The sequence below is a fragment of the Hyperolius riggenbachi genome, chromosome 10 (assembly GCF_040937935.1).
Source record: "Hyperolius riggenbachi isolate aHypRig1 chromosome 10, aHypRig1.pri, whole genome shotgun sequence".
Lineage (NCBI taxonomy): Eukaryota > Metazoa > Chordata > Amphibia > Anura > Hyperoliidae > Hyperolius > Hyperolius riggenbachi.
The window spans coordinates 214,943,845-214,971,604 of NC_090655.1; the positions used below are offsets into that span (position 1 = coordinate 214,943,845).

General features: G+C 46.1%; 1 protein-coding gene across 1 annotated transcript in view; it reads right to left on the bottom strand.

The window, feature by feature from the left end:
- Positions 1-6,751: 6,751 nt before the first annotated feature.
- Positions 6,752-27,760, bottom strand: part of LOC137534479 (oocyte zinc finger protein XlCOF22-like) — a 28,895-nt gene continuing 7,886 nt past the window's right edge. Inside the window, exons 4-8 of the mRNA XM_068255993.1 lie at positions 26,019-26,110; positions 25,798-25,900; positions 21,665-21,762; positions 11,416-11,515; positions 6,752-10,626 (exon numbers count right to left, since the gene is read on the bottom strand). Of these exons, the coding sequence (XP_068112094.1) occupies positions 9,320-10,626; positions 11,416-11,515; positions 21,665-21,762; positions 25,798-25,900; positions 26,019-26,110 (1,700 nt within the window). The 3' untranslated portion in view covers positions 6,752-9,319. The remainder of the gene's footprint in view (positions 10,627-11,415; positions 11,516-21,664; positions 21,763-25,797; positions 25,901-26,018; positions 26,111-27,760) is intronic.

Consider the following 27,760-nt stretch of genomic DNA (forward strand, 5'->3'; position numbering starts at 1 on the left):
ATCCGCAAGTGTGCCGGGACCAGCTGGAGCTGTAATCCTACACTTAGCTAGATTCTGTTGATAGCTAAAGTACTAGTTTGATTGTGATTATCTGTTATGACCTATTTGCCTGCCTTGACTATCCTCCTGAACTCTGATCTTGTACTTCGATATTTCTGATACTCTGTTGCCGAACCCCGGCTCGTTCCTTGACTCTGCTTCTGCCATCTGATTTTGTACCCCGATATATCTGATACCCCGTTGCTGAACCCTGCCTGTACTTTGACTCCGTCTTTGCCTCCTGATCTTGTACTTTATCTGTCCGTGTGTGTACGACCTGGCTTGTCCGACCTCGAGAACCGACCTTACTCTTGGAGGCGGTTCCTCGCTCTGTTAGCGACCCTTCCTCCTGAGGGTCACTTTCAGACTATCCTTCCTACTGTCAGTCTGACTCCTCCCGTCTTGGAGAGCTCAGGTCTGCGGAAGGAATCTGTGCAGTACTCCTTGCTGCACTGAGGCCTAGTCCTCAAAGTGTTACTGTTACACCAAACACTACACTCTACTCAGGTGAACAGAGGTTAGCTAGTATATTGGATTATCAGTGATACTGCAGATCACGTATAATCTGGTATACATCTGTATTCCCAGTGATTCTGCAGATCACTGGTAATCAGATCCTCTCTGTGCTTCACCGATCGTTACAGGTGGGTGTGAAGAGGGACACAGATTTTACATTTTTGTGTCTCAGCCCAGGATAAAAAGATATTATGCTGGTAACTTGCTTTTGGCAGGCTCTATCATTTGTGCAGGATTGAGTTACACGGCTATAGCACACTTTATAGATTTGTTTGGGTTGGCAAAAATTTCGGGTAACGCCTTTCACCGCTATGAGAAAAACTTCTGTATTCCGGCTATACACAATGCCTGGGAAAGGGAGAAAGAGTCAATCCATAAAAAAATAGCAAACATACCAGTGACGATAGGAGGACATGGGCAATGTGACAGCCCTGGTCATAGTGTGAAATATTGTGTCTATGCTTTCATGGACCTCATGTCTTACAAGATCATCGACTTTGAGGTATTACAGGCTACACAGCGAACTTCATCAAGTGCAATGGAAAAATGTGGATTTGAAAAATATATGTCAAGGGTAGTAGACCAACAGCTAGATATTATCCATTTTGCAACGGATGGCCACGTCAGCATTAGGAAAAGTATGTGTGAATAATATTCTCATATCAACCACCAGTTTGATGTGAGACACTTTGCAAAAAGCATCTGCACAAAGTTACAAGCAGCAAGCAGGAGACCAGGCTGTTCACCTCTGAAGTTTTAGATTGTCAAAGTAAATGCACACTTCTGGTGGAGTGTCCAAAATTGCAAGAATAGTGAGGAGAAAATAGAACGAAACTGGTTATCTGTCATCCACCATGTGGTCAATGAGCATGAATGGTTTGAGGAGGGAATAGTCCAAAGATGCTCTCATGGTACATTGACAGTTTCACAGGAGGCTGAAGGACTCTGGCTTCATGTCGATACTGTGGTTTATAACAGACTAAGAAGCATAGTAGAGGACAAGTGCCTTCTTGCCAACTTCAAAAGCATAGTATGGGCGTGTCATTCTGGGCCTTTAGAGATGTTCCATAGTAACGTCCTACAAAATAGGACAAAAAGGCTTCATTTCGGAGTAGACAGCATGGAGGCTCGAGCCAGTCTTGCTGCACTCGCCATCAATCAGAATACAAACAGAGAACAAGCTGTTGTAACCAAAAAAAGCTGTCTGAGCGGAGAGCTTAGTTCTAGGCGGTTTATCATTTCAGCACCAAAAGGCAGGAAAAAGTGGCTACCGAAATCAGTCTGCAAGAAGCGAACGTATGCATTTATGGAAGATCTTTTAATTGACAGCCTTAGACTTTGCGAGGGAACTGGTAATTCAACTTGGGTGTCAAGGTCGGCAAGTCTTCCACCAAAGCTGGCAAAAATGCCCAAACTAGACAAATCTGAATTGATAAGCCAATTCAAAAGTCGTTTTGGATCAAGTCCTGAACTTCTTTCTCTTTTATTTAAAAAAAAAAACAAAAAAACAAATTATTTCGATTATTTTGGAGACAATTTGATAGACTATTAAGAATTTGCATAAAGAATATTGTTTACATTTTTATAATGGCACTGTAGCAATATAAGCCATTTTGAAGAATTTGTTTTTTGTGTCTATTTAAGGAAATGTTATACCGTAGTTGAAGTTTGTAATATCAATATTTTCTATATTTTTGGAATTGCCTTATTTCAGCCAACTTTCCTGTTATAAATTTATATTTGTTTTAACTTTGTACATCATTACTTCATATTTCATAAAATGTTAATGTTGGATATCATTGGGTGGTGGATTATCTTAGGCCACGTTTATGTGGGCATTGCGCTATGACAGCAGCAAATCAGGAAAGCGGCCCCACATGTTATGCGCGCGTTGCGTGGGGTATAGTGCCTTCACTTTAGCTGTTAATGTGAGCATTTGCGGTAACACACTGCATGTGGTGCATTACCATTCTGCACTCCTTTGTGCCACAAGGCACCCGCTGCACTGTGAACGTTGCATAGGGGTTGCATGACAGTGCAGCAAGCTGTTATGCCACACTGCAATGCACTACTGCGAACAATGCCTTAGGTAGCGTTCACAGTGGTGTGTTGCGGCATAACGGCTGCATTTTAATGGGGCTTGCCACACTGCAATTCACCCACTATGCAACATTCACAGTGCAGCGGGTGCCTAGTGATACAAGGGAGTGCAGAATGGTAACACACTACATGCAGTGCTGCTAAACCCACGCATTGACCGTAAAGGTAAAGCATACATTTTATTGACTGTATGCTTTACTGTATCTGATGCAACGGGGGCATTACGTGTGGGGCGCCACTGTCCCAATCTGTTGTGTCAACGGCCTAAATGAAAAAAAAACAGCCATGTTGAAGGCAAAAAAAAAAAAAAAAACAGACCCTCGAGCAATCTATATCCCAAGATTTATTTATAGGTTCTCAGAAGACAAACGGCTGTGTCTTTCTGTTAATTTGTTGGCATTAGACTCATGCTGGGAACACACAGTGCAATTTCCTGTCCGACCGATGGGTAATCTGACTGGGAGTTGTATTGTGCGTGCATGCCCGAATTGCTCCCAATTGATAAAGGGATCAATTTATTTATAACTTCATAAAATTGATCCTTTTATTGATCAAAAATTGATCGGAGATGTTGGAAATAATCATCCGATTCCTGTTGATCTGCCTGGAAGTTGCATTGTGTATTCCCAGCACAAAAGTGGCCATACACTGGTCGATATGGTCAACAGATAGATCCCTCTCCGATCATTATGTGATCAGAGAGCGATCTATCTTCTCAAATCACTCCACACACTATACACAGATTTTCAGTTGATTTCAGCTTGAGCAAGCTCACAGGTAAATCTGCTGCGAGCGCAGACAGCATGCAGCCAGAGTGTTGACAAAGCTGCTACTGCGCATGCACGGCGCATACAAGTTCCAGTTGAAAGGTCTTTAGTCGAGGCCTGGTAGGGGAGGAATGCCGGCTGAACTGAGCATTACATGACAGAATGGGCTACACTGTACAGCAGGGGATACATACATGGATGTAAGTGAATACTATTCTTATAGCCATTTTGTTTTTTCATCTTAGATGTCTTTTAATATAGAAACAAAGTGCTCCATCTTTGGATTTGCCAGAAATAAGTAGGTTCTGTTCAGATCTATAAAGAGTAAATCCATTAGCCTGCAGAATCCATTACCTTGGTCATGTCTGTGGCTGGGGGGGGGGGGGGGGGAGTAAACCATGGTGGAGGATGTTTCCCTGGGTGAGAAGCAGGAGCTGGAGTTCTCTGCTGCAAACCTCATTAGAATGGGAGCAGTTCATGCTGACTTGTCTGAGGAAGGACCCCCGTATCAAAACCATGAAGAACACAGACCTGTACTGGGTGGCAACCTTATTAGACCCCTGGTACAGAGATGCTACCACAATCACAAGGTGGCCGAAATGCAGAACTTCCATACCAAACTGAGACCGATGCTGTTTTCTGCTTTTCAGGGTGGTGGTAACAGTCAAAGAGGTGCCAAAAGTAACACTAGTTAGGCGGCGAAGACACCTAAGAGAAGGCTCTGGATCCTAATGAGCCTTCTCGTTCCTCTGACAGTCCCTGCATTCCAGCGCTGGATCCCTGGTTCAAATCTCCCGCCACGGGAGGCTTCGAATGTCTTTGGGAGCCTGAGTGCTCCAGAAGACGGGCGGCTCTGTACTGGACCAGGAGTCGTGTAAGTATATGGTGACGCAGAGATTTTGAAAATGTTGGCGGCGTTGCGATGTGCATGCGCGGAAGCGTATTTTTACAATACGCTTCCGTGCACTTCCATATACACAAAACAGGAAGTGACCTCAAGCACACGTCACTTCCTGTTTGGCCGGATGCCATAATGGAAATACCGCATAGTAACACGGTATTCCCCAAAGGCCGATTTAGCTGATGCTATTTTTTGGCTGATGTCAATATGAAGTGTGAAGCCGGCAGGCCTTAAAGTGAATGTGAGTCAGATACTCACCTAAGGAGAGGAAAGGCTCGGTCCTAATGAGCCTTCCCTCTCCTCTCCCGGTGCCCGGTCCCGCGCAGGATCCCCCGTGGCAGTATTCGACCAGTTCGGTCAAATACTGCCACTTCCGCATGCCGAAGGGAGCTTTCGGAAGCCTTCGGGAGCACTCAGGCTCCCGATGACGCGGCCGCTCCATACTACGCATGCGCGAGCACCCTCTATGACGCGCTCACGCGTACGTAGTATGGAGCGGCCCGTCTTCGGAAGCCCGAGTGCTCCCGAAGACCTGCGAAGTCCCTGCGGCGGCGGACGCGAACGGGGGAGCCAGCGCAGCACCGAGGGCACCGGGAGAGGAGAGGGAAGGCTCATTAGGACCGAGCCTTCCCTCTCCTTAGGTGAGTATCTGACTTTTTCTTTTTTTAAACGGTACCCATTGGCTTTAAGGTCCCTTTATTGTCTGGTCCCAAACTGCTGCATCCAAAGCTGGTTGTAATGATGAGTATTGTCAGCTCCTGTTTTGAAGAAACTCCAGCCAGCAGCTATACAGTCCAAGATGGAAATTTCAGAAGCTTAAAAGGAACTTTATAGAAAATGTTCTTCAGCCTGATTTACATTCTTACATTTATCACAGGTGGCAAGATTGTTTTGCTCCTGGCAGGTGCCACTCTGCGAAATGTTTGTTGTGTGTTCTGAAATGTGCAGAAACAACATCTTGTCTCCCAGAATGCACTGGGAGGGGAAGGCTTTGTGACATTATAGCCTAGGCTAAACATCATGGGGAGGACAGGGTTACATACCAATATACAGCAGTATGCAGATATAGGAAATGTTTCTGATCCCAAAACCAGGATAATTAACCCATTCAGGTTCCGTCGTTTTCACGTGAGAAATGTTCACCTCCCATTCATTAGCCTATAACTTTATCACTACTTATCACAATGCACTGATCTATATCTTGTTTTTTCTGTTACCAATTAGGCTTTCTTTGGGGGGTACATTTTGCTAAGAGCCACTTTACTGTAAATGCATTTTAACAGGAAGAATAAGAAAAAAATGGAAAAATTCATTATTTCTCAGTTTTCAGCCATTATAGTTTTAAAATAATACATACCTCCATAATTAAAACTCGCGTATTGTATTTGTCCATATGTCCCGGTTATTACACCATTAAAATTATGTCCCTATCACAATGTATGGCGACAATATTTTATTAGGAAATAAAGGTGCATTTTTTCTATTTTGCATCACTATTTACAAGTTTAAAATAAAAAAAATATAGAAATATTTCATCTTTACATTGATATTTAAAAAGTTTAGACCCTTAGGTAAATATTTACATGTTTTTTTTTTATTGTAATGTTTTTTGTTTTTTTTTTTATACTAAACATTTTATTTGGGTACTTTTGGGAGGGTGGGAGGTAAAGAATAGATTTATAATGTAAATGTGTGTTAATTCTTTTTGTTTGTTTTTTTTCAGGTGTAGTATTACTTTTTGGCCACAAGATGGCGGCCATGAGTTTGTTTACATGACGTCACTCTAAGCGTAGCACGCGCTTAGAGTGACGCATCGGCAAGGAGACGGTCAGAAACAGCTCAGCTTCCGAGAGAAGCTGTCGCTTTTTCAGCGGGGGAGAGGAATCAGTGATCGGGCTCCATAGCCCGATACATTGATTCCTTGGCTACCGAATCCGCGGCCGGGAGTGCGCGTGCACGCGCACGATCGGCCGCGGGGGCGCGTGGCAGCGCGCATGGTTCCTGGACGTAGAAACTACGTCCAGGAACCAAAATAGGTTAATGTAGAATTGGGTATCTGGAATAATTTACTGCATTTTTCTATATGTCACTATGGGGTGGATTCATTTTTCGGTGTTCAGCACGAGATACATTGATGACTGCGAGTTAAATGTAAAACGCGCTGGCGGCAGCGTAGCGTGGGCTCTTTAGGTGCACGCGCTCCTTGTAAAGTACGCACACTAGTGCAGGACCACGATACTTGACTAGTGTGCGTACTTTACCTTAATGAAACAACCCCTATGGTGCCTCTTTAACATCCAGTATGACAATCAGTATTTTTATACAGTAAAAACGACAACTACATAACGTGAACTGAAGAACACTTTATTATTAGCACAAGAAACAATATACCTATCGGTGGTAAAAAAAAAAAAAAAAAGGTACTTCATTAATTTATCTCTCATGCAAAACAAGATTCAATATGATTCCTGATCATTTCAGGTAGGCTCTGCATAACCTGCTAGCTGCATGACTTTGTATAGCAATAGGTCACACTCACAGCTTGTAATTAGATGTGATGGGGGGAGGGGTGTTTTGAACTTAGACGTGATGGGGGAGGGGGATGGTCCCAAGGAGTAGGTGGGAAGCCTCTGAAAGATACAGACGCTTCCCTCTTCTTAGGTAAGTACCCAAGTGTCAGGAATAGCAGCATCCATATTACTTTTAATATGTTTCCTTTGAGGTCAGCCTTTACACTTTGCAGACTTAGGCCTCTTTCACAGTGCGACGTTAAAGTCGCACTTTGCAGAAAGTCGCACGTTCCGCTTACGTTGCAGAAAAAAACGTAGATGTGAACCGGGCCTAAGTTCTTTGTTTATACAAGACGGGCTTAAATCTAACCTGATGGACTTAGTAAACAGTAAGTGGCTATAAAAACGAATTAGTTATTTTTAAGGAGATACTAAGGATAAGTGGAAGTATGTAAATACACCACCAGGACCTTACTCTTTTGATCTTTGAAGGTATTACTTTAAATTCAATGGCACTTTATAAAGACAGTGTTACTCTGGTGTAAGACTGGCACAAATGTAACTGAAACATGTTTATACCTGGTTTAAGGTTTCAAAAGTTTCAATAAAAAGAGAGTCAGTAAAAAAACAAAAAATGTATTTACTATTCACAGATCCATGGCTTTTATAACATCAGGACTTATGTGTATTCAGTCTTCTATCTTATTTGAATGCTTTGTTTCTGGATAAGGGCCTCAATTCACTAAGGTCCATTCGGTAAAATTCCTGCCTAAGCAAAATACTGAATGCGGTACTTCAGACTATTTTATTTTTCTATTCACTAAGCTTTTGCCACATGCAATAAATTGCCAACAGAAGTCTTTGGTAAGTGTGCAGTAGTGCAGGATACTGGTGCATTGTGCAGTGGCAGAGCTGGTCTGTGTTCAGTGACAGTCTGGGGGTGCTGCCTCGCCTAGGCGGCTGGGCGTTCTGATCCCTTGTCCCAGCTGATTCTTCTTCTGCTGCTGTTCTGTGACAGTGTAAAAATGTAAAAAAAAAAATCCCCAACACCCGTTAAGTCTGAATGGCTCTTCGAGTCATCTGAGTCACTGTTTATCAGTCATTTCCCTGCACCTATAAAGGGATACAGAGAAACCTTTTTGAACATGCTTTGCTTCTGCATCTGTATTTTGTTACTTTATGATATCCCGCCTGGAAGTATATCGGCACCAATGGGATAAGCTGTCTGCTTTGTCTGTCATTTTCACCACGTCTGAAGTTACCGACAGCTTCAGGCTGGTCTGAAATTCTGAACACTTTTACTTGTTTTACCAAATGCTGAAATCTTTGTGAATTGACACTTAATGACATATATTGAGGTATTCACCGCACAAGTTGGTAATTTACCTCACTGGTTGGTCATTTTACTTTCCCATGCGGTAACAGGCTTAGTGAATGAGTTTTTTATAACATGATTGGCAAATTAATCTGTTTTCTGCATTACCATATTTGGTAATGCTTTGTAAATTGAGGACATTGTGTATGTAACTGTATTTCATAGTATAGACAAAAGAAGGAATGTGGCCAGAAGGTACAAGAGACAAAGAAGGTCGGTATAATGAGTGAAGGGAGACCCCACTGGAAACGTCAGGAAGGAATTATGCCTATTACTTCTAGATGGGAAAAGCATATGCTGTACACATTTCTTGTGTCTATTTACAAAACAGTTCATGTTATAAAATGCCTCCATATATACATAACCATAACCTTTCTATAGCCCTTTTCTCCCATAGGACTCAAAGCGCTTCGGCTCTCTCAGATTCAGTAATTGGTAGTAGGATGAAGTATTCACACAACAAAAATTATATATCTGCAAATGTGAAACTGAACAGGTGGGTTTTCCTTCTGGATTTAAACACGTCCAGCGATAGAGCTGTCCTGATCTGCTGAGGTAAGGAGTTCCATTACGTAGGAGCAGCATGACGGAAGGCTCTGGTACCAAAAGTTTCCAGGTGGACTCTGGGTATGACTAGATTTCTAGACCATGCGGATCTGAGATTGCAGATATTGCTACTCAGCTGTAACATTTTTTTTTTGATGTATCCAGGTCCCAGAATATTCAGTGATTTAAATGTCAGTAGGCCGATCTTGAATAGGACCCTCCATTTTATAGGCAGACAGTGAAGGGAGTGCAGGACTGGCGTTATGTGGCAGTGACAGGGTTAGTTAGTTAACAGTCTGCCAGCAGTATTCTGTATCAGGTGTAGGCGGTACAAGTCCTTTTTTGGAAGGTCGGTGTAGAGAGCGTTACAGTAGTTCAGTCGGGATGTGATGAAGGCGTGGACTAAGGTTGGGAGATCTTCTGGGGGATGAGGTGCTTGATTTTTGAAATGCTCTTAAGGTGAAAGTAGGATGATTTCCCCACAGCAGAGATGTGAGTTCTGAAGTTTAAATCCCCATCAATTAGAACTCCCAGGCTACGCACATGCTCAGAGCTGTCATCAGCATCAGCGTTTATGTGTCTTCATATGCTTAGTTAAAATTCTCTTCTCTGTAAAACATTTCCCACACTCTGAGCATGCAAAAGGACGTTCACCTGTGTGAATTTTCTGGTGTGTAAGAAGGCGTGCCTTATTAAGGAAACCTTTCCCACACTCTGTGCATAAAAAAGGCCGCTCACCCGAGTGAATTCTCTGGTGTCTGAGAAGAGATTCTTTCCAAGTGAAGCATTTCCCACACTGTGGACATGAAAAAGGGCGCTCGCCCGTGTGCGTTCTCAGATGTGTAATCAGTTGATGCTTCTGAAGAAAACCTTTCCCACACACGGAACATGAAAAAGGCCGCTCACCTGCATGACGTTTTTGGTGCATAAGGAGGTCTCCTTTCTGAGTGAAACATTTCCCACACTCTGAGCACGAAAATGGATTCTCACCTGTGTGACTTCTCTGGTGTATGACAAGGACTCTTTTCTCAATGAAGCTTTCCCCACACTCTGAACATAAAAAAGGCCGCTCGCCTGTGTGAATTCTCTGATGTCTAAGAAAACTTCTTCTCTGGCCAAAGCATTTTCCACATTCCGAACAGGAAAATGGGCGCTCACCTGTGTGGATTCTCTGGTGTGCAAGGAGCTCTCCTTTCACAGTAAACCCTTTCCCACACTCTGAGCATGAAAAGGGCCGCTCACCTGTGTGACTTTTCTGATGTCTAAGAAGATTTGCTTTCTGAGTGAAGCCTTTCCCACACTCCGAGCAAGAGAAAAGACGTTCGCCTGTGTGACTCCTCTGGTGTTTTAGAAGTCGGTCTTTCACAGTAAAGTATTTCCCACATTCTGAACATGAAAAGGGCTTCTCACCCGTGTGTTGTATCTGGTGACTGAGAAGGTGGGCTTTACGAGTGAAACATTTCCCACACTCAGAACATAAGAATGGTCGCTCTCCAGTATGACTTCTCTGGTGTGCAAGAAGTTGCCCTTTCTGTGTGTAACATTTCCCACACTCTGCACATGAAAATGGCCGCTCCCCAGTGTGCACCCTCTGATGAATCAACAGTAGTGAATTCCTTTTAAAACATTTACCACACTCAGAGCATGGAAATCTCTTTTCAGCTCCCTGTCTAACAGTTCGAGGTTTGCTGGAAGATGATTCTCCAGGATTAGAGCCATTTAGTGTTTTATCCTCATTGTAAATTCTGTGGCGCATTTTTCTAGTACTTGGGTTTCCTCCTCGAGAACGCCGCATGCCGCTATTATATTCTGCTCCATAATCTGGGGGTGAGACAAGACGTCCCTCCGAGGTGTTCCCAACATCCTGTCCATCTATTGGAGAAATAATATTATTGTGAGAAAGCACGTTCATTGTTCCTGCTTTGTTTTGTGAAGTCATGTATGTTACTCTAGTAGATGAAAGTGAAACAGAATTTTACTGGGAAATTCATATTACATAGACAATAAGATAAAGTGCTCAGGAGACCTATACAAATTCTGTCACACTGGCCACTGTGTACATACAGCGATGTCACTGCTATGGTAAGATATGGAGATGGACCTCTCATATGGTGTACAGTATCTACTCCTCATTTGTTGGGAACATGGTGTTATACTGAGGAATGGAGATGTGCCTCTCATATGGTGTACAGTGTCACCTCCTCATTTGTTGGGAACATGATGTTATACTGAGGAATGGAGATGGACCTTTCATATGGTGTACAGTATCTCCTCCTCATTTGTTGGGCACACAATGTTATACTGAGGAATGGAGATGGGCCTCCCATATGGTGTACAGTATCTCCTCTTCATGTACTGGGAACATGATGTTATACTGAGCAATGGAGGTGGACCTTTCATATGGTGTACAGTATCTCTTCCTCAATTGCTGGGAACCTGATGCTAATGTGAGGAATGAAGATGGACCTTTCATATGGTGTACAGTATCTCTTCCTCAATTGCTGGGAACCTGATGCTAATGTGAGGAATGAAGATGGACTTACTTTTCATACAGTGTTCAGTATATCTTTCCCATTTGTTGGAAACAAGAAAATACAATGCTTATTGGAAAAACTGAAGATGATGATAGTGTCTTTACTGTATTATCAGTTTAGTACTGACCAGTGCTCATTGGTGAAGGGATTTCCTCCTCTTTACACGATTCATAGGTGTCTTCTGGTTCCTCCTTAACTTCTACTTTAATAATGACCACACCTTCACTCTACAACAAGAGCACAACTCTGAGAATGTGACTTATAAACTCCACTCAGCTTCTCTTTGGATCATACAATGTAAAGTCTTTATTGTTTCACTGCTGAAGCTGTAAGAAAGTTAATCCTTTGGGTGTCTTATGCTGGGAATACACAATTCGTTTTTTGACAGATTTATTGGCCGATTGATCGTTTTTCCAATCGTTTTCAACTCACTTCTATGAAAAAAAAATTGATCAGAAAAACGATCAAAACCAGAGCAGACCTGTCAGAAATTATCTATTGAGCCATCTATCTGCCGAAAAAAACCCATTGTGTATTCCCAGCATGAGGCCTGTAATGGACTGCTACAATGCCCACAGGATAGAGAGACTCAATAGAGGATACTGGCTGCTACTCTTGTTTATTGTGTGAGCATATGTTATAGCTCAGAGCATTCTATGCCAAAATAAAGTGCAGAGAGCAGCATAGAGCATAAGCATTATATCTAGAGGAAATGCAAGCTACACATTAAGCTTTCTACCTATCTACAGAGAAAGGGAGTAGCCAATATACTTGGATAGCAAAATGCAGAACAAAATAAAGCATGGCTGTATGGGTTACCGTCCTGGGTCTCCAAACATAATAACTTCCCCGCCCCCCATTCTGTCCAATACCACCACCCTACACATACATGTGTGGCCAGTCACACACACAGCTCAGCAACCACCCCTCCATGCAGAGTAAGCGCAGGGAGCAGTGTATATTTTCCTGTTCCAGAGCTGTGTTGAGTAGGGATGATCAATGATATGCAAATACTTCTGAGTTTATGCTAATTTATGCTTGCAGCTGCCAGGAAAAAAAAAAAAAAAAAAAGAACTGATGCAGGACCGAGGCAGTTAAATAAACACTGTTCCGCTGGAGGGAGGAGGAAGCAGGAGAACATTCCCAGGGATCCCCCACTTATGCCACTGGTCACAGCAGAGTCACTTTGGTATTTAGTTAAATTAATATTTTTACTTCGAGGAAAACGCCAGCGCATACCACTAAAGCTGCATCTGAAATGACGACCAGCTCATGTGTGCAGCACCTAAATAGACTTTCTGCACACTTCACATTTAATTCAGATGCAAATCATATGCAATCTGCTTGCTACTACTTATCATGCAAACAGGAAACTCAGGAGGAAGGGCTGGGAGCAGCTAACCTGATAGTTACATACTTACAGAGTTAAGAAACAGTGGGGGAAAGGCTGCGCATCCCTAAACACATGCTGCAATTGAATGGTTAATCGCACAGGCATACACCGCCTCTGCTAGACTGAAAAATGCATGCCCTGCATCCAAAACAAGTGCTAACATTTATTACGCTAGGAGGAACTTTGGCTTCCAATATGGTTTGCATGCAAAGTATAATGTACTAGACACTTGCGCTACGGTGAGTAGTGTTGGGCGAACAGTGTTCGCCACTGTTCGGGTTCTGCAGAACATCACCCTGTTCGGGTGATGTTCGAGTTCGGCCGAACACCTGACGGTGCTCGGCCAAACCGTTCGGCCACATGGCCGAACTAAGAGCGCATGGCCGAACGTTCGGCTAGCGCTGTGATTGGCCGAACGGGTCACGTGGTTCGGGCCCGAACGCGCTCTGATTGGCCGAACGGTCTCGTGGTTCGGGTAAATAAATACCCGAACCACGTCATATCTCCGCCATTTCTCTGTGGGTTTAGCTTTGGGTAGGCAGGCAGGGTAGTTCGCTCTCCAGCCACGCTAGCCAGGGTCCCCCCCAGTCATTGTGTGTCGCTGCTGGGAACAGTAGTACACCGCTCGCTCAGCCACACTATATATATAGCATTGTTTACTGCCACTGTGTACCTCGCTCAGCCACGCTATATATAGCATTGTGTTTTCTGACACTCTGTGTACACGGCTTAGCCTGGCTATATAGCATTGTGTGTACTGCCACTGTGCACCTCGCTCAGCCACGCTATATATAGCATTGTGTTTTCTGACACTCTGTGTACACGGCTTAGCCTGACTATATAGCATTGTGTGTACTGCCACTGTGCACCTCGCTCAGCCACGCTATATATAGCATTGTGTTTACTGCCACTCTGTGTACACCGCTCAGCCAGACTATATACCATTGTTTACTGACACTCTGTGTACACCGCTCAGCCAGACTATATACCATTGTTTACTGACACTCTGTGTACACGGCTCAGCCTGACTATATAGCATTGTGTGTACTGCCACTGTGCACCTCGCTCAGCCACGCTATATATAGCATTGTGTTTACTGCCACTCTGTGTACACCGCTCAGCCAGACTATATACCATTGTTTACTGACACTCTGTGTACACCACTCAGCCAGACTATATACCATTGTTTACTGACACTCTGTGTACACGGCTCAGCCTGACTATATAGCATTGTGTGTACTGCCACTGTGTACCTCGCTCAGCCACGCTATATATAGCATTGTTTACTGACACTCTGTGTACACCGCTCAGCCAGACTATATAGCATTGTGTGTACTGCCACTGTGCACCTCGCTCAGCCACGCTATATATAGCATTGTGTTTTCTGACACTCTGTGTACACGGCTCAGCCTGACTATATAGCATTGTGTGTACTGCCACTGTGCACCTCGCTCAGCCACGCTATATATAGCATTGTGTTTACTGCCACTCTGTGTACACGGCTTAGTCTGACTATATAGCATTGTGTGTACTGCCACTGTGCACCTCGCTCAGCCACGCTATATATAGCATTGTGTTTACTGCCACTCTGTGTACACCGCTCAGCCAGACTATATACCATTGTTTACTGACACTCTGTGTACACCGCTCAGCCAGACTATATACCATTGTTTACTGACACTCTGTGTACACGGCTCAGCCTGACTATATAGCATTGTGTGTACTGCCACTGTGCACCTCGCTCAGCCACGCTATATATAGCATTGTGTTTACTGCCACTCTGTGTATACCGCTCAGCCAGACTATATACCATTGTTTACTGACACTCTGTGTACACCGCTCAGCCAGACTATATACCATTGTTTACTGACACTCTGTGTACACGGCTCAGCCTGACTATATAGCATTGTGTGTACTGCCACTGTGTACCTCGCTCAGCCACGCTATATATAGCATTGTTTACTGACACTCTGTGTACACCGCTCAGCCAGACTATATAGCATTGTGTGTACTGCCACTGTGCACCTCGCTCAGCCACGCTATATATAGCATTGTGTTTATTGCCACTCTGTGTACACCGCTCAGCCAGACTATATACCATTGTTTACTGACACTCTGTGTACACCGCTCAGCCAGACTATATACCATTGTTTACTGACACTCTGTGTACACGGCTCAGCCTGACTATATAGCATTGTGTGTACTGCCACTGTGTACCTCGCTCAGCCACGCTATATATAGCATTGTTTACTGACACTCTGTGTACACCGCTCAGCCAGACTATATAGCATTGTGTGTACTGCCACTCTGTGTACACGGCTCAGCCAGACTATATATCATTGTGTGTACTGCCACTCTGTGTACACTGCTCAGCCAGACTATATAGCATTGTGTGTACTGCCACTGTGTACCTCGCTCAGCCACGCTATATATAGCATTGTTTACTGACACTCTGTGTACACGGCTCAGCCAGACTATATAGCATTGTGTACTGCCACTCTGTGTACACCGCTCAGCCAGACTATATAGCATTGTGTGTACTGCCACTCTGTGTACACCGCTCAGCCAGACTATATAGCATTGTGTTTACTTCCACTCTGTGTCTGCTGGGCCTGGGAACAGTAGTACACTGCTCACCTGCCACTGTATAGCATTGTGCTCTGTGTCGCTGCTGGGAATAGTAGTACACCGCTCACCCGCCACTGTATAGCATTGTGCTCTGTGTCGCTGCTGGGAATAGTGGTACTGTATAGCATTTCTGTACTGCCACTGTACTGCTGCCAGTCAGCGTGTACTGTAAGGATAAGTGAAATGAGGAAGAAATCCGGTGAAAGAGGAAGGGGCAAGGGAAGAGGTGTTTCCCCTGACGGTTCACGTACAGGCCACAGGGGAGCACCCAAGAAAACCCACTCAATTCCGCCCATGTTGTCCAGGACAACAACCCTCACAGATCCAAAAGAACAGGACCAGATAATTACTTGGATGACCTCTCAAGCGTCCAGCAGTGGGTTAAGCAGCACCAGCACATCACGCACGAGGTCCGAGTCCTCAGCCAGTTACAAGGAGCCAGTGGGCACAAAGCTGACACAACCGGCAGCGACACCACGCACACAACTGCCAGATAACCAGTCCGATGAATTACCTCAGGACACAATGGTGTATTCGCAGGAGCTATTCCCAGCCCAACAAACTTCCACCTTTCAAAGGTCAATGGAGGAACAGCCAGAAATGTTGTGCCCGGATTCACAACCATTAACTGTGGGAAATGCACCGCGCACTGAAATACAAGGCGAGTCCGAGGAGGACTCGGAAACCCAAATCCCAGAGCAAGTTGGGCAGGAGGGGTTGCAATTGCAGGAGGTCGGCCGACAAGATCTGGAAGACGACGTTGGAGTGAGCTGCGCAGAGGTTGTTCTGGGGAGCTCTACTCCACGGCGGCGGCCCCCCACTATGACATATGACGAGTTTGAGGAGATGGAAGAGGAGGGTATGGACAATGTGGACATAGACCCAGATTTTGTTTGTGAACGAGAACATCGCCGTCGTAGCAGCAGCACAGATGAGTCTGTTGAAGAACCCACTGCTGCACGAGTTCGCCTTGTGCCACAAGGTAGGCGGCGCGCAATTTCAGGCACCACAAGCGTGGAAGTTCAAGTGAGAGGCAAAAGAGGAGCAAACAGAAATCGCCAGCAAGGAGGCAGGTGCTCCAAAGTCTGGGCTTTCTTTGAAGACTGCACTGAGGTTGTTACCATGGCGATTTGCAAGGTGTGCAAGACCCGCCTGAGCAGGGGGAAAAGTATTAACAACCTCTCCACCACCAGCATGAGCCGCCACATGCTATCCAAACATCCCACTCTGTGGGCAAACGCGGCAGGACAGGGTACCAGCAACACTGCCTCCCTTGGGTTCACCAGACTCACCACCAGACCCGCCTCAGCAGCAGCAGTAGCCCAGCCATTGCGTGGTTCACAACATTCACAAACATCAGACGACGCTGACACTGTCACTTTCCGGAGTAGTGCTCTTGAGGTCTCCCAGTGTTCATCAAACACAACAACCAACAGCCCTTCCGTGTGCAGCGCTACGGTTCAGTTGTCTGTGTCGGAGATGTTTGAGCGCAAGAGGAAATTGCCAGCAAATGACCCCCGGGCCGTGGCAGTAACAGCCAGCATAGCCAAGCTTCTGGCCTGCGAAATGTTGCCATATCGAGTGGTGGAGACAAACAGCTTCAAGGGCATGATGTCAGTGGCCATCCCACGTTACGTGGTTCCCAGCCGCTACCACTTTGTGCGCTCTGCAGTGCCTGAGTTGCATGAGCACGTGGTCAGCAAAATAACCCGAAGCTTGAAGAATGCCGTTGCCTGCAAGGTTCACCTCACCACTGACACTTGGACGAGTGCGTTTGGCCAGGGTCGATACATCTCCCTTACCGCGCACTGGGTGAACCTTGTGGAGCCTGGCAGCGATTCCTCACCTGCTACGGCGCGGGTGTTGCCCACGCCGCAAACAGCTGCACCGCCGTCCCTCCCACTGGATAACAACAGCAGCACCTACCTCTCTGACTCCTTCTCCTCCAACGCATCTCAAAGCTGTACCTCATCCGGAAACGCTAACCCAGCAGCAGTAGGATCGTGGAAGCAGTGCAGCACAGCTGTTGGCATGCGTCAGCAAGCGTTGCTGAAGCTGATCTGCCTTGGGGATAAGCAGCACACAGGGGAGGAAATTTGGAAGGGAATAAAGGAACAGACGGATTTGTGGCTGGCACCGCTGGACCTGAAACCGGGCATGGTTGTGTGTGATAATGGGAGTAATCTCATTCGCGCTTTAAGGTTGGCTAAGCTGACACACATCCCTTGCCTGGCGCACGAGATGAACCTAGTAGTTCAGCGGTTCCTGAGGACATACCCAGGCGTGGCCGATCTTCTGTTGAAGGTGCGTCGAGTGGCCAAACATTGTAGAAATTCCAGTACTGCTTCGGGGGCACTCGCCAAGATGCAGGAGCGCTTCAATCTCCCCCACCATCGCTTGCTGTGTGATGTCCCTACGCGCTGGAATTCTACGCTGCACATGCTAGCACGCTTTTGTGAGCAGAAGAGTGCAGTGGTCCAGTACATGACGGCGCAGTACCGAGGCGCATCCGGACAGCTGCCAAGCTTCTGTGGATCCGATTGGGCCAACATGTTGGACCTCTGCCAAGTCGTCCAAAATTTTGAGCAATCCACGTTGCTTGTGAGCAGTGACAACTCTTCAGTCAGCATTACCATACCACTGCTGTGTTTACTGAAGAGGTCAATGTTGAAAATCAAGGAAACAGCTGTCATGATGCAACTGGGGGAATCTGAAGGAGAAAACGATCAGCGTGATGGTACCAACATCAGGCCATCCGCCTCAGGGAACGCTGGCCCCAGCAGCTATGACGAAGAAGAGGAGGAGGAACAGCTGGAGTTGGAGCAGGAATTTCATGCCACCACTGACGAGGGCCAGAGCGGTGCACGTTGGACTTCCACAATTCAGCGCGAATGGTGAGCAGAAGCAGACCAGGAGGAAGGTGACGACTATGATGCATCACAACAACTATCACAACGCTCACAAGAGGATGATGAGGATTCTGGTAGGACTCTGGCACACATGGCTCAATTCATGCTAGACTGCATTGAACGCGACCCCCGCATTGTGCGCATTCTGGACAACACCAATTACTGGGTTTATACCCTTCTGGATCCACGGTACAAACACAATGTTCCAAAACTGCTTGAAGAAAGAGTCAGACAGGTCAAAATGGAAGAATACCAGCAGGCCCTTGTGTAGACTTTAGAGAGGAGATTGACATCCTCCCCCTCCTCTAGCCAGTTGTACGCCGACAGACTGACTTCCGCAAACCCAGGACGACCAGGAGGGCAGCAAACAACGCAAGCCGCAGCTAGTGCCCAAAAGGGAATGGTATCGGCAGTGTCCTTGGAGTGGGAAAATTCTCTGACACCCATGCAGCAGCAGCCCACTGAACAGCAAGCGTGCAGATCCACCTCCAACACCGATCGCCTGGAGAAGATGGTCAAGGACTACATGTCAGATGACGTAGCTGTGTCAAACAATCCATCTGCACCCTTCAACTATTGGGTATCGAAGCTAGACACCTGGCACGAACTGGCAATGTACGCAATAGAGGTGCTGGCTTGCCCGGCAGCCAGCGTTATGTCGGAACGCTGTTTCAGTGCTGCCGGAGGCATCGTCACAGATCGGCGTATCCGCCTCTCCACAGAAAATGCAGACCGTCTGACTCAAATTAAAATCAATCAATCCTGGATTGGAAATGACTACGCAACACTCCAGGACCCCAACCAAGTAACATGACCAATGAACATCTGGGATGGTGTAGCGTTTCCGGTCCCTGTTTATTGAACCTCTCATCTGTATTACATTTATGACTGCATGGCGGCAAAAAGCATTGCTGCTATATCCGCACGCTTTTTGTCCTCATGCAAGGCCTGGGTTGTTGTGTCTCAAAAAGCATGGCCTTCTCCTCCTGCGCCTCCTCCTGTTCCATCACGTCTGCTGCTGCTGGGTTAGCATTGCCGCGTGGTCCCTGTTTATTGAACCACTTATCTTTATTACATTTATGACTGCATGGCGGTACAAAGCATGCTATCCGCACGCTTTTTGTCCTCATGCAAGGCCTGGGTTGTTGTGTCTCAAAAAGCATGGCCTTCTCCTCCTGCGCCTGCTCCTGTTCCATCACGTGTGCTGCTGCTGCTGCTGGGTTAGCGTTGCCGGTCCCTGTTTATGGAACCTCTTATCTTTATTACATTTATGACTGCATGGCGGTACAAAGCATGCTATCCGCACGCTTCTTGTCCTCATGCAAGGCCTGGGTTGTTGTGTCTCACAAAGCGTGGCCTTCTCCTCCTGCGCCTCCTCCTGTTCCATCACGTCTGCTGCTGCTGGGTTAGCGTTGCCGCGTGGTCCCTGTTTATTGAACCACTTATCTTTATTACATTTATGACTGCATGGCGGTACAAAGCATGCTATCCGCACGCTTCTTGTCCTCATGCAAGGCCTGGGTTGTTGTGTCTCACAAAGCGTGGCCTTCTCCTCCTGCGCCTCCTCCTGTTCCATCACGTCTGCTGCTGCTGGGTTAGCGTTGCCGCGTGGTCCCTGTTTATTGAACCACTTATCTTTATTACATTTATGACTGCATGGCGGTACAAAGCATGCTATCCGCACGCTTCTTGTCCTCATGCAAGGCCTGGGTTGTTGTGTCTCACAAAGCGTGGCCTTCTCCTCCTGCGCCACCCTCCTCCTGTTCCATCACGTGTGCTGCTGCTGGGTTAGCGTTACCGGTCCCTTTTCCTGGAACCTCTTATATGTATTACATTTATGACTGCATGCCGACAAAAAGCATGTTACCTGTGCAAAGAAAACAGACATTTCCCGCATTTAAAAGACAGTTTTCCCTTTGAAACTTTAAAATCGATTTTCTCAAAAACTATAAGCTCTTTTTGCTAATTTTTTTCCCCTCTTGTACCCACTCCCAAGGTGCACATACCCTGTAAATTTGGGGTATGTAGCATGTAAGGAGGCTTTACAAAGCACAAAAGTTCGGGTCCCCATTGACTTCCATTATGTTCGGAGTTCGGGTCGAACACCCGAACATCGCGGCCATGTTCGGCCTGTTCGGCCCGAACCCGAACATCTAGATGTTCGCCCAACACTAACGGTGAGGCAAACCTCCGGGCAAGTGACCTAACCTAACTTTAAAACCTTGGGAGCAGCTAAGCAATAAAAATGTGTAACTTAAAGTATGCAAACCATATTGGAAGCCAAAGTTCCTCCTAGCGTAATAAATGTTAGCACTTGTTTTGGATGCAGGGCATGCATTTTTCAGTCTAGCAGAGGCGGTGTATGCCTGTGCGATTAACCATTCAATTGCAGCATGTGTTTAGGGATGCGCAGCCTTTCCCCCACTGTTTCTTAAAGAGAACCCGAGGTGGGTTTGAAGAATATTATCTGCATACAGAGGCTGGATCTACCTATACAGCCCAGCCTCTGTTGCTATCCCAAACCCCCCCTAAGGTCCCCCTGCACTCTGCAATCCCTCATAAATCCAGCCATGCTGCTGACAAACAGCTTGTCAGAGCTGGCTGTGTTTATCTCTATAGTGTCAGTCTGCTGCTCTCCCCGCCTCCTGCAGAACTCCAGTCCCCGCCTGCATCCCTTTCCTCCCTGCTGATTGGAGGGAAGGGACAGGGGCAGGGACCGGAGCTATGCAGGAGGTGGGGGAGAGACTGACACTACAGATGTAAATACAGCCTCACAGCATGGCTGTGATTTATGAGGGATTGCAGAGTGCAGGGGGACCTTAGTGGGGTTTGGGATAGCAACAGAGGCTGGGCTGTATAGGCAGATCCAGCCTCTGTATGCAGATAACATTCTTTAAACACACCTCAGGTTCTCTTTAACTCTGTAAGTATGTAACTATCAGGTTAGCTGCTCCCAGACCCTCCTCCTGAGTTTCCTGTTTGCATGATAAGTAGTTGCAGGTTTGCATATGATTTGCATCTAAATTGAATGCGAAGTGTGCAGAAAGTCTATTTAGGTGCTGCACACATGAGCTGGTGGTCATTTCAGATGCAGCCTTAGTGGTATGCGCTGGCGTTCTCCTCGCTGTTCAACAAAATGTAAGTTACACTTTTTTTTTTTTGCTTAGCTGCTCCCAAGGTTTTAAATTTAGGTTAGGTCACTAGCCCGGAGGTTTGCCTCACTGTGGCGCAAGTGTCTAGTACATTATACTTTGCATGCAAACCATACTGGAAGCCAAAGTTCCTCCTAGCGTAATAAATGTTAGCACTTGTTTTGGATGCAGGGCATGCATTTTTCAGTCTAGCAGAGGCGGTGTATGCCTGTGCGATTAACCATTCAATTGCAGCATGTGTTTAGGGATGTGCAGCCTTTCCCCCACTGTTTCTTAGCTCATATTTTTACTTACCTGGTAATGATGAGGGATTGTATTATCTTCTGATATACAATCCTGGGAATAAAGAGGACCTGTGCATCTCTCTGGTGGGTCTCTCTTACTGGACACATCTGTAGGAAACACACACTAATTGAGAATGCAGAGGATGAGATTGCTGTAGACCAGGGGTGCCAAACACAATCATCTAAGGGGTCAAAATCTAAAACACAGTCTAAATTGCGGGTCAAATTGTTTATTAAGATTTAACATTTACCGATCAGTCTAAAACGAAGTGGCACAACTATAGCTGCCATGGGGGGTCCCAGGTTTAGTCGGATTTGTATCTAAGTAGGGTGCCCCGTGCTAATCTTGTTATGGGGGGTACACCATGACTTACTACTGCACCCCGGCTAAAACTGACAATGTTTCAATTTCAATCAAAAACACTGTCACCGGTGTGCTCCTCCGGACAGGAAGGCAGAGCAATGGGGTTGATTCACTAAGAATAGCGCTGCCAAGAAGCGCAAGTAAATTACAATTACGAGCGCTAATATAGCAGCGCATAGTGTGCACTCAGCACTCTGAGTGCACGCTATGCTGCGGTAGTGCAGCATAGCAAGCGCTGGTAACTTACGCCGGCTCCCTGTCAATAACGTGCTCATCCTGCCCTGAGCCCCTTCGGGTCCAGTCACTTTAAGGGACGTTATCCAGTGCTGGGCGTAATGGAAAAAGCTACGCTTACGGATCATTACGCGTAATTTTACACTATTACGCATTACGGAATTACGCTTACGGCGTAGACATTCAATTTCGGTACATGTCTGTAATTACGCATAGCCCTTACGCAATTACGCGTAAGAATACCGTAATTCAGGTTGTTACGTTATAGGCTTACGCGTAAAATCCTTCTAGCAATTCATGCGTAAGGTCATGCTGCCAAGCGGAAAAGTTGACGCATGGATCAATGTTAGGTAGCCGCCGACTTTAAGGGTTAATAGCAAAGCCCCCTTAAGTGCTAAGAGCCTCAAATTTGGAGAATATATTAAGGAGATCAGAAGGAATAAGAGGAAAAAAACATTTTTCAAAAAGACCTTATAGTTTTTGAGAAAATCGATTTTTAAGTTTCAAGGGCAAAAATGTCTTTTAAATGCGGAAAATGACAGTTTTTTTTGCACAGGTAACAATAGTGTTTTATTTTTATAGATTCCCCAAGTGGGAAGAGTTTTACTTACTTCGTTCTGAGTGTGGGAAATATTAAAAAAAAAATGACGTGGGGTCCCCCCTCCCAGACCTCTTTAACCCCTTGTCCCCCATGCAGACTAGGATAGCCAGAATGCGGAGCACCGGCCGCGTGGGGCTCTGCACCCTGACTATACCAGCCCGCATGGTCCATGGATTGGGGGGTCTCGGAAGGGGAGGGGCAGCCAAGCTTTCCCCTCCCCCTCCGAGCCCTTGTCCAATCCAAGGACAAGGGGCTCTTCTCCACCTCCGATGGGTGGTGGAGGTGGAGGCCGCGATTTCCTGGGAGGGGGTTCATGGTGGCATCTGGGAGTCCCCTTTAAAAAGGGGTCCCCCAGATGCCCACCCCCCCTCCCAGGAGAAATGAGTATAGAGGTACTTGTACCCCTTACCCCTTTCCTTTAAGAGTTAAAAGTAAATAAACACACAAACACATAGAAAAAGTATTTTAATTGAACAAAAAACATAACCACGAAAAAAGTCCTTTAATATTCTTAATTAACCATTAATACTTACCTGTCCCTTTAAAAGCCAGTTCCCACGCAATATCCTCGGAAATATACTAATCAGTTACAATGTAACAAAGTTGTTACAATGTAACAACTTTGTTACTTTGTAACACCACCGCACCCGACGTCACTCGCCGCTCACCCGCCGGCCGCCGCATACACTCTAAGTCCCCGCCGGCTCCCGCCGCCCACTCCGCCCACACCTGTCACCCATATACATGCTGGCACCCATGGGTGCCAGCATGTATATAGGTGACATGTGGGAGAGGCGGGGAGAGCAGCGGAGCCGGCGGGGACTTAGCGTCCTGAACCCGAGAGAGCTCTGAGCTATATAGCTCAGAGCTCTCTAAAGCATCTTTGTATTTGGGCTCCAAGGAGCCCCATTGGTCCTTAGCAGACCAATGGGGTTCCTTCAAATCAGAAGGAACCCCATTGGTCTGCTAAGGACCAATGGGGCCCCTTGGAGCCCAAATACAAAGATGCTTTAGAGAGCTCTGAGCTATATAGCTCAGAGCTCTCTCGGGTTCAGGACGCTAAGTCCCCGCCGGCTCCGCTGCTCTCCCCGCCTCTCCCACATGTCACCTATATACATGCTGGCACCCATGGGTGCCAGCATGTATATGGGTGACAGGTGTGGGCGGAGTGGACGGCGTGAGCCGGCGGGGACTTAGAGTGTATGCGGCGGCCGGCGGGTGAGCGGCGAGTGACGTCGGGTGCGGTGGTGTTACAAAGTAACAAAGTTGTTACATTGTAACAACTTTGTTACATTGTAACTGATTAGTATATTTCCGAGGATATTGCGTGGGAACTGGCTTTTAAAGGGACAGGTAAGTATTAATGGTTAATTAAGAATATTAAAGGACTTTTTTCGTGGTTATGTTTTTTGTTCAATTAAAATACTTTTTCTATGTGTTTGTGTGTTTATTTACTTTTAACTCTTAAAGGAAATGGGTAAGGGGTACAAGTACCTCTATACTCATTTCTCCTGGGAGGGGGGGTGGGCATCTAGGGGACCCCTTTTTAAAGGGGACTCCCAGATGCCACCATGAACCCCCCCCAGGAAATCGCGGCCTCCACCTCCACCGCCCATCGGAGGTGGAGAAGAGCCCCTTGTCCTTGGATTGGACAAGGGCTCGGAGGGGGAGGGGAAAGCTTGGCTGCCCCTCCCCTTCCGAGACCCCCCAATCCATGGACCATGCGGGCTGGTATAGTCAGGGTGCGGAGCCCCACGCGGCCGGTGCTCCGCATTCTGGCTATCCCAGTCTGCATGGGGGACAAGGGGTTAAAGAGGTCTGGGAGGGGGGACCCCACGTCGTTTTTTTTTAATATTTCCCACACTCAGAACGAAGTAAGTAAAACTCTTCCCACTTGGGGGAATCTATGAAAATAAAACACTATTGTTACCTGTGCAAAAAAAACTGACATTTTCCGCATTTAAAAGACATTTTTGCCCTTGAAACTTAAAAATCGATTTTCTCAAAAACTATAAGGTCTTTTTGAAAAAAAAATGTTCCTCTTATTCCCACTGATCCCCTTAATATACCCTGTGAATTTGGTGTTCCTAAATTTTAAGCAGGCTTTTCTATTAACCGTTAAAGTCGGCGGGTTTTTAAATGTATATATTTTTCCTTTGAAACTTTAACATCGATTTTCTCAAAAACTATAAGGTCTTTTTGAAAAAAAAAAATTCCTCTTATTCCTTCTGATCTCCTTAATATGTTCTCCAAATTTGAGGCTCTTAGCACTTAAGGGGGCTTTGCTATTAACCCTTAAAGTCGGCTGCTTTTTTATATTATACGGGAGCGTAATATTACGCGATTACGGCAGACTGTGTAATTTCAATGGGAGTTTACTGTCTTACGCGTAATTTGTTACGCGTAATAACGTAACCTACGGTCTACGCGTAATTAATTACGCGTAATACCGTAACCTTACACATAACGCTTACGGTGCATTTGTAGTGAATTACGATGCGTAATTACGCTAATGCGTAATTTCGGCCCAGCACTGACGTTATCCCCGCACTTTGATTGACCCAATAGGCTGCTTATCACTTGACGGGTGGAGCGCCTGTTATTGGCAGGGAGCGGGCGTAAGTTACCAACACTCAATTTGCTGCACTACCACAGCATAGCATGCACTCAGCATAGCGTGCTCAGAGTAAAAAGTAAGTATCGCTGCTATATCAGCGCTTGTAACTGTTATTTACTTGCGCTGTTTGGAAGCGCTATTCTATTGTTAGTGAATAAACTCCATTGTCTTTCTTTTGCTGCTTACATTGATGGACATTGGAAACTCTCAAGGGCCGGATAAATTGGCAAGGAGGAGCGTATTAGGCCCGTGGCAGTGTGTTTGACATCTGTGTTGCAGACACAAAGAATGTGTGAAGCATTGCTATATTTGGTGTTTATTACTGACCTATGTTTATTTGCGAAGGAATTTCTTCCTCCTTACGTGGCTCTTCATCCATCTCTTCTTGTTCTTCTTTAACCTCTGCTTTCACAGTAATCTCATCTTCATCCTATAATAAGACCACACACACAGGGGACAGACATTTATAAGATTCACACAACTTCCAGGCAGCTCATAAAACATGGAGTAGTTTTGATATTTGGTGAAATCCTCACACTTCAACCTACCTGATAATGGTGAGGGATGGTATGATCTTCCTGTGCACAATCCTGGGAACAAAGAGGATCTGTATGTCTCCCTTTTCTGTTCCTGGATCCATCTGTAGGAAACACTGACATTAAAAGTGCCCATACACCACACGACTTTTCAGCCCATTTGACCTTCCCATTCGATAATTTTATCAGATCTGAAGAAAATCGGCGCAGCAACATGGCCGTCCAATTGATCTTTCGATCGATTTCTGGCCCAAATCAGTTGAAAGGATCGATTGGGCATGCTTTAAAATCTTACTCGCCAGTGCTCAATCGCTAGTAACATCCTTCAATATCGCGACATCCGACATACATGATGGACCCCAACTGGTGTCTCTCAAAGTGCAAAAGTATCCTTCCTAGCCAGTGTGCAGTGTAAGAGTCTCACCTGTCCACTACCAGAACTCCTGGCCTCTGATGTCCATCATCACCGCCAGTACCACGTGGCAACAGATGCACATGTGATGTCACTATACACGCCTGGTGCCACGTGGTAAAGACAATTGTGGTGACGCCAAACACTGGAGAAAGGCTAGCAGTCATGCCAGCAGACAGGTGAGACTACTGAGCACGGGCACCTGGGAGGGCAACCAGGCAGGCAGCAGCACTAGGCCAATTTCTGATAGATGTCATGCTGAAATCTATTGAAAACCAGTCTGGGGTGTATGGGCAGAAAACAGATCCCTCTCTGATCAGATTTGATTGGAGAGGGATCTGTCTCATAGTCGGTCTCCCCATTCATCAAATCATGTATGGTTACCTTAGTTGAATAGAGTATTTATGTGATTGATTCACTAACAAAAATAGCCTCCTGTAACTCATGCTATTTCATCAGTGTTCCTTAACTACTAGCCGACCGCTTCACGCGGATGGGCGTGGCCGCGACGGCAGCCCCAGGAGCGCCTGACGACGATCGGCGTAAAGTCATGGGGCTTTGTTTTGCAGATTGTGCGCAGGCTGCGTGCGTATCTCCTGCTTTGTGGGCGGAGCAGAGCTCCGCCTTCAGTCTCGGGAGACTGTTAGATGGCGAAACTGCCGTCTAATTACCCGTACAGCACTGCGATCGACAGCAGCGCTGTACTGTGTCACACGGCTGTCCCCTCCTGAGGCACAGAGGTGATCAGCTGATCGCGGGGATTGGCTGGCGGGGGGAGGGAGGGGGGTGTACAATAGTACAAAAAAAAAACACATAAAAAAAACCCCACACAAATAAACAGAAATAAACAAACAAACATCTGGGGGGCAATCAGACCCCACCAACAGAGAGCTCTGTTGGTGGGGAGAAAAGGGGGGGGGGAATTACTTGTGTGCTGTGTTTTGTGACCCTGCAGCTTGGCCTTAAAGCTGCAGTGGCCAATTTAATGAAAAATGGCCTGGTCTTTAGGGGAGTTTAACACTGCGGTCCTCAAGTGGTTAAATGTAACGGGCGCTCCACTCGTCTCGCCCTGAGCTCCTTAGGGCTTATTCACACTACAAGAGCTTTTCTAAGCGCTTTGTGATTTTAAAAGCTCTTGCTAATGCTATGTGTATGTTCTCACTAGAGTGATGTGATTTTGTAAAACTCCCCCATAGCATTGCATTAGCAAGACCTTTTAAAATCTCCAGCGTTTAAAAAGCTCTTGTAGTGTGAATCAGCCCTTTGGGTCCAAGAGAAACCGTGACCAAGAATTGAACTTCATCCCAATCAGTAGCAGATACCCCCTTTCCCATGAGAAATC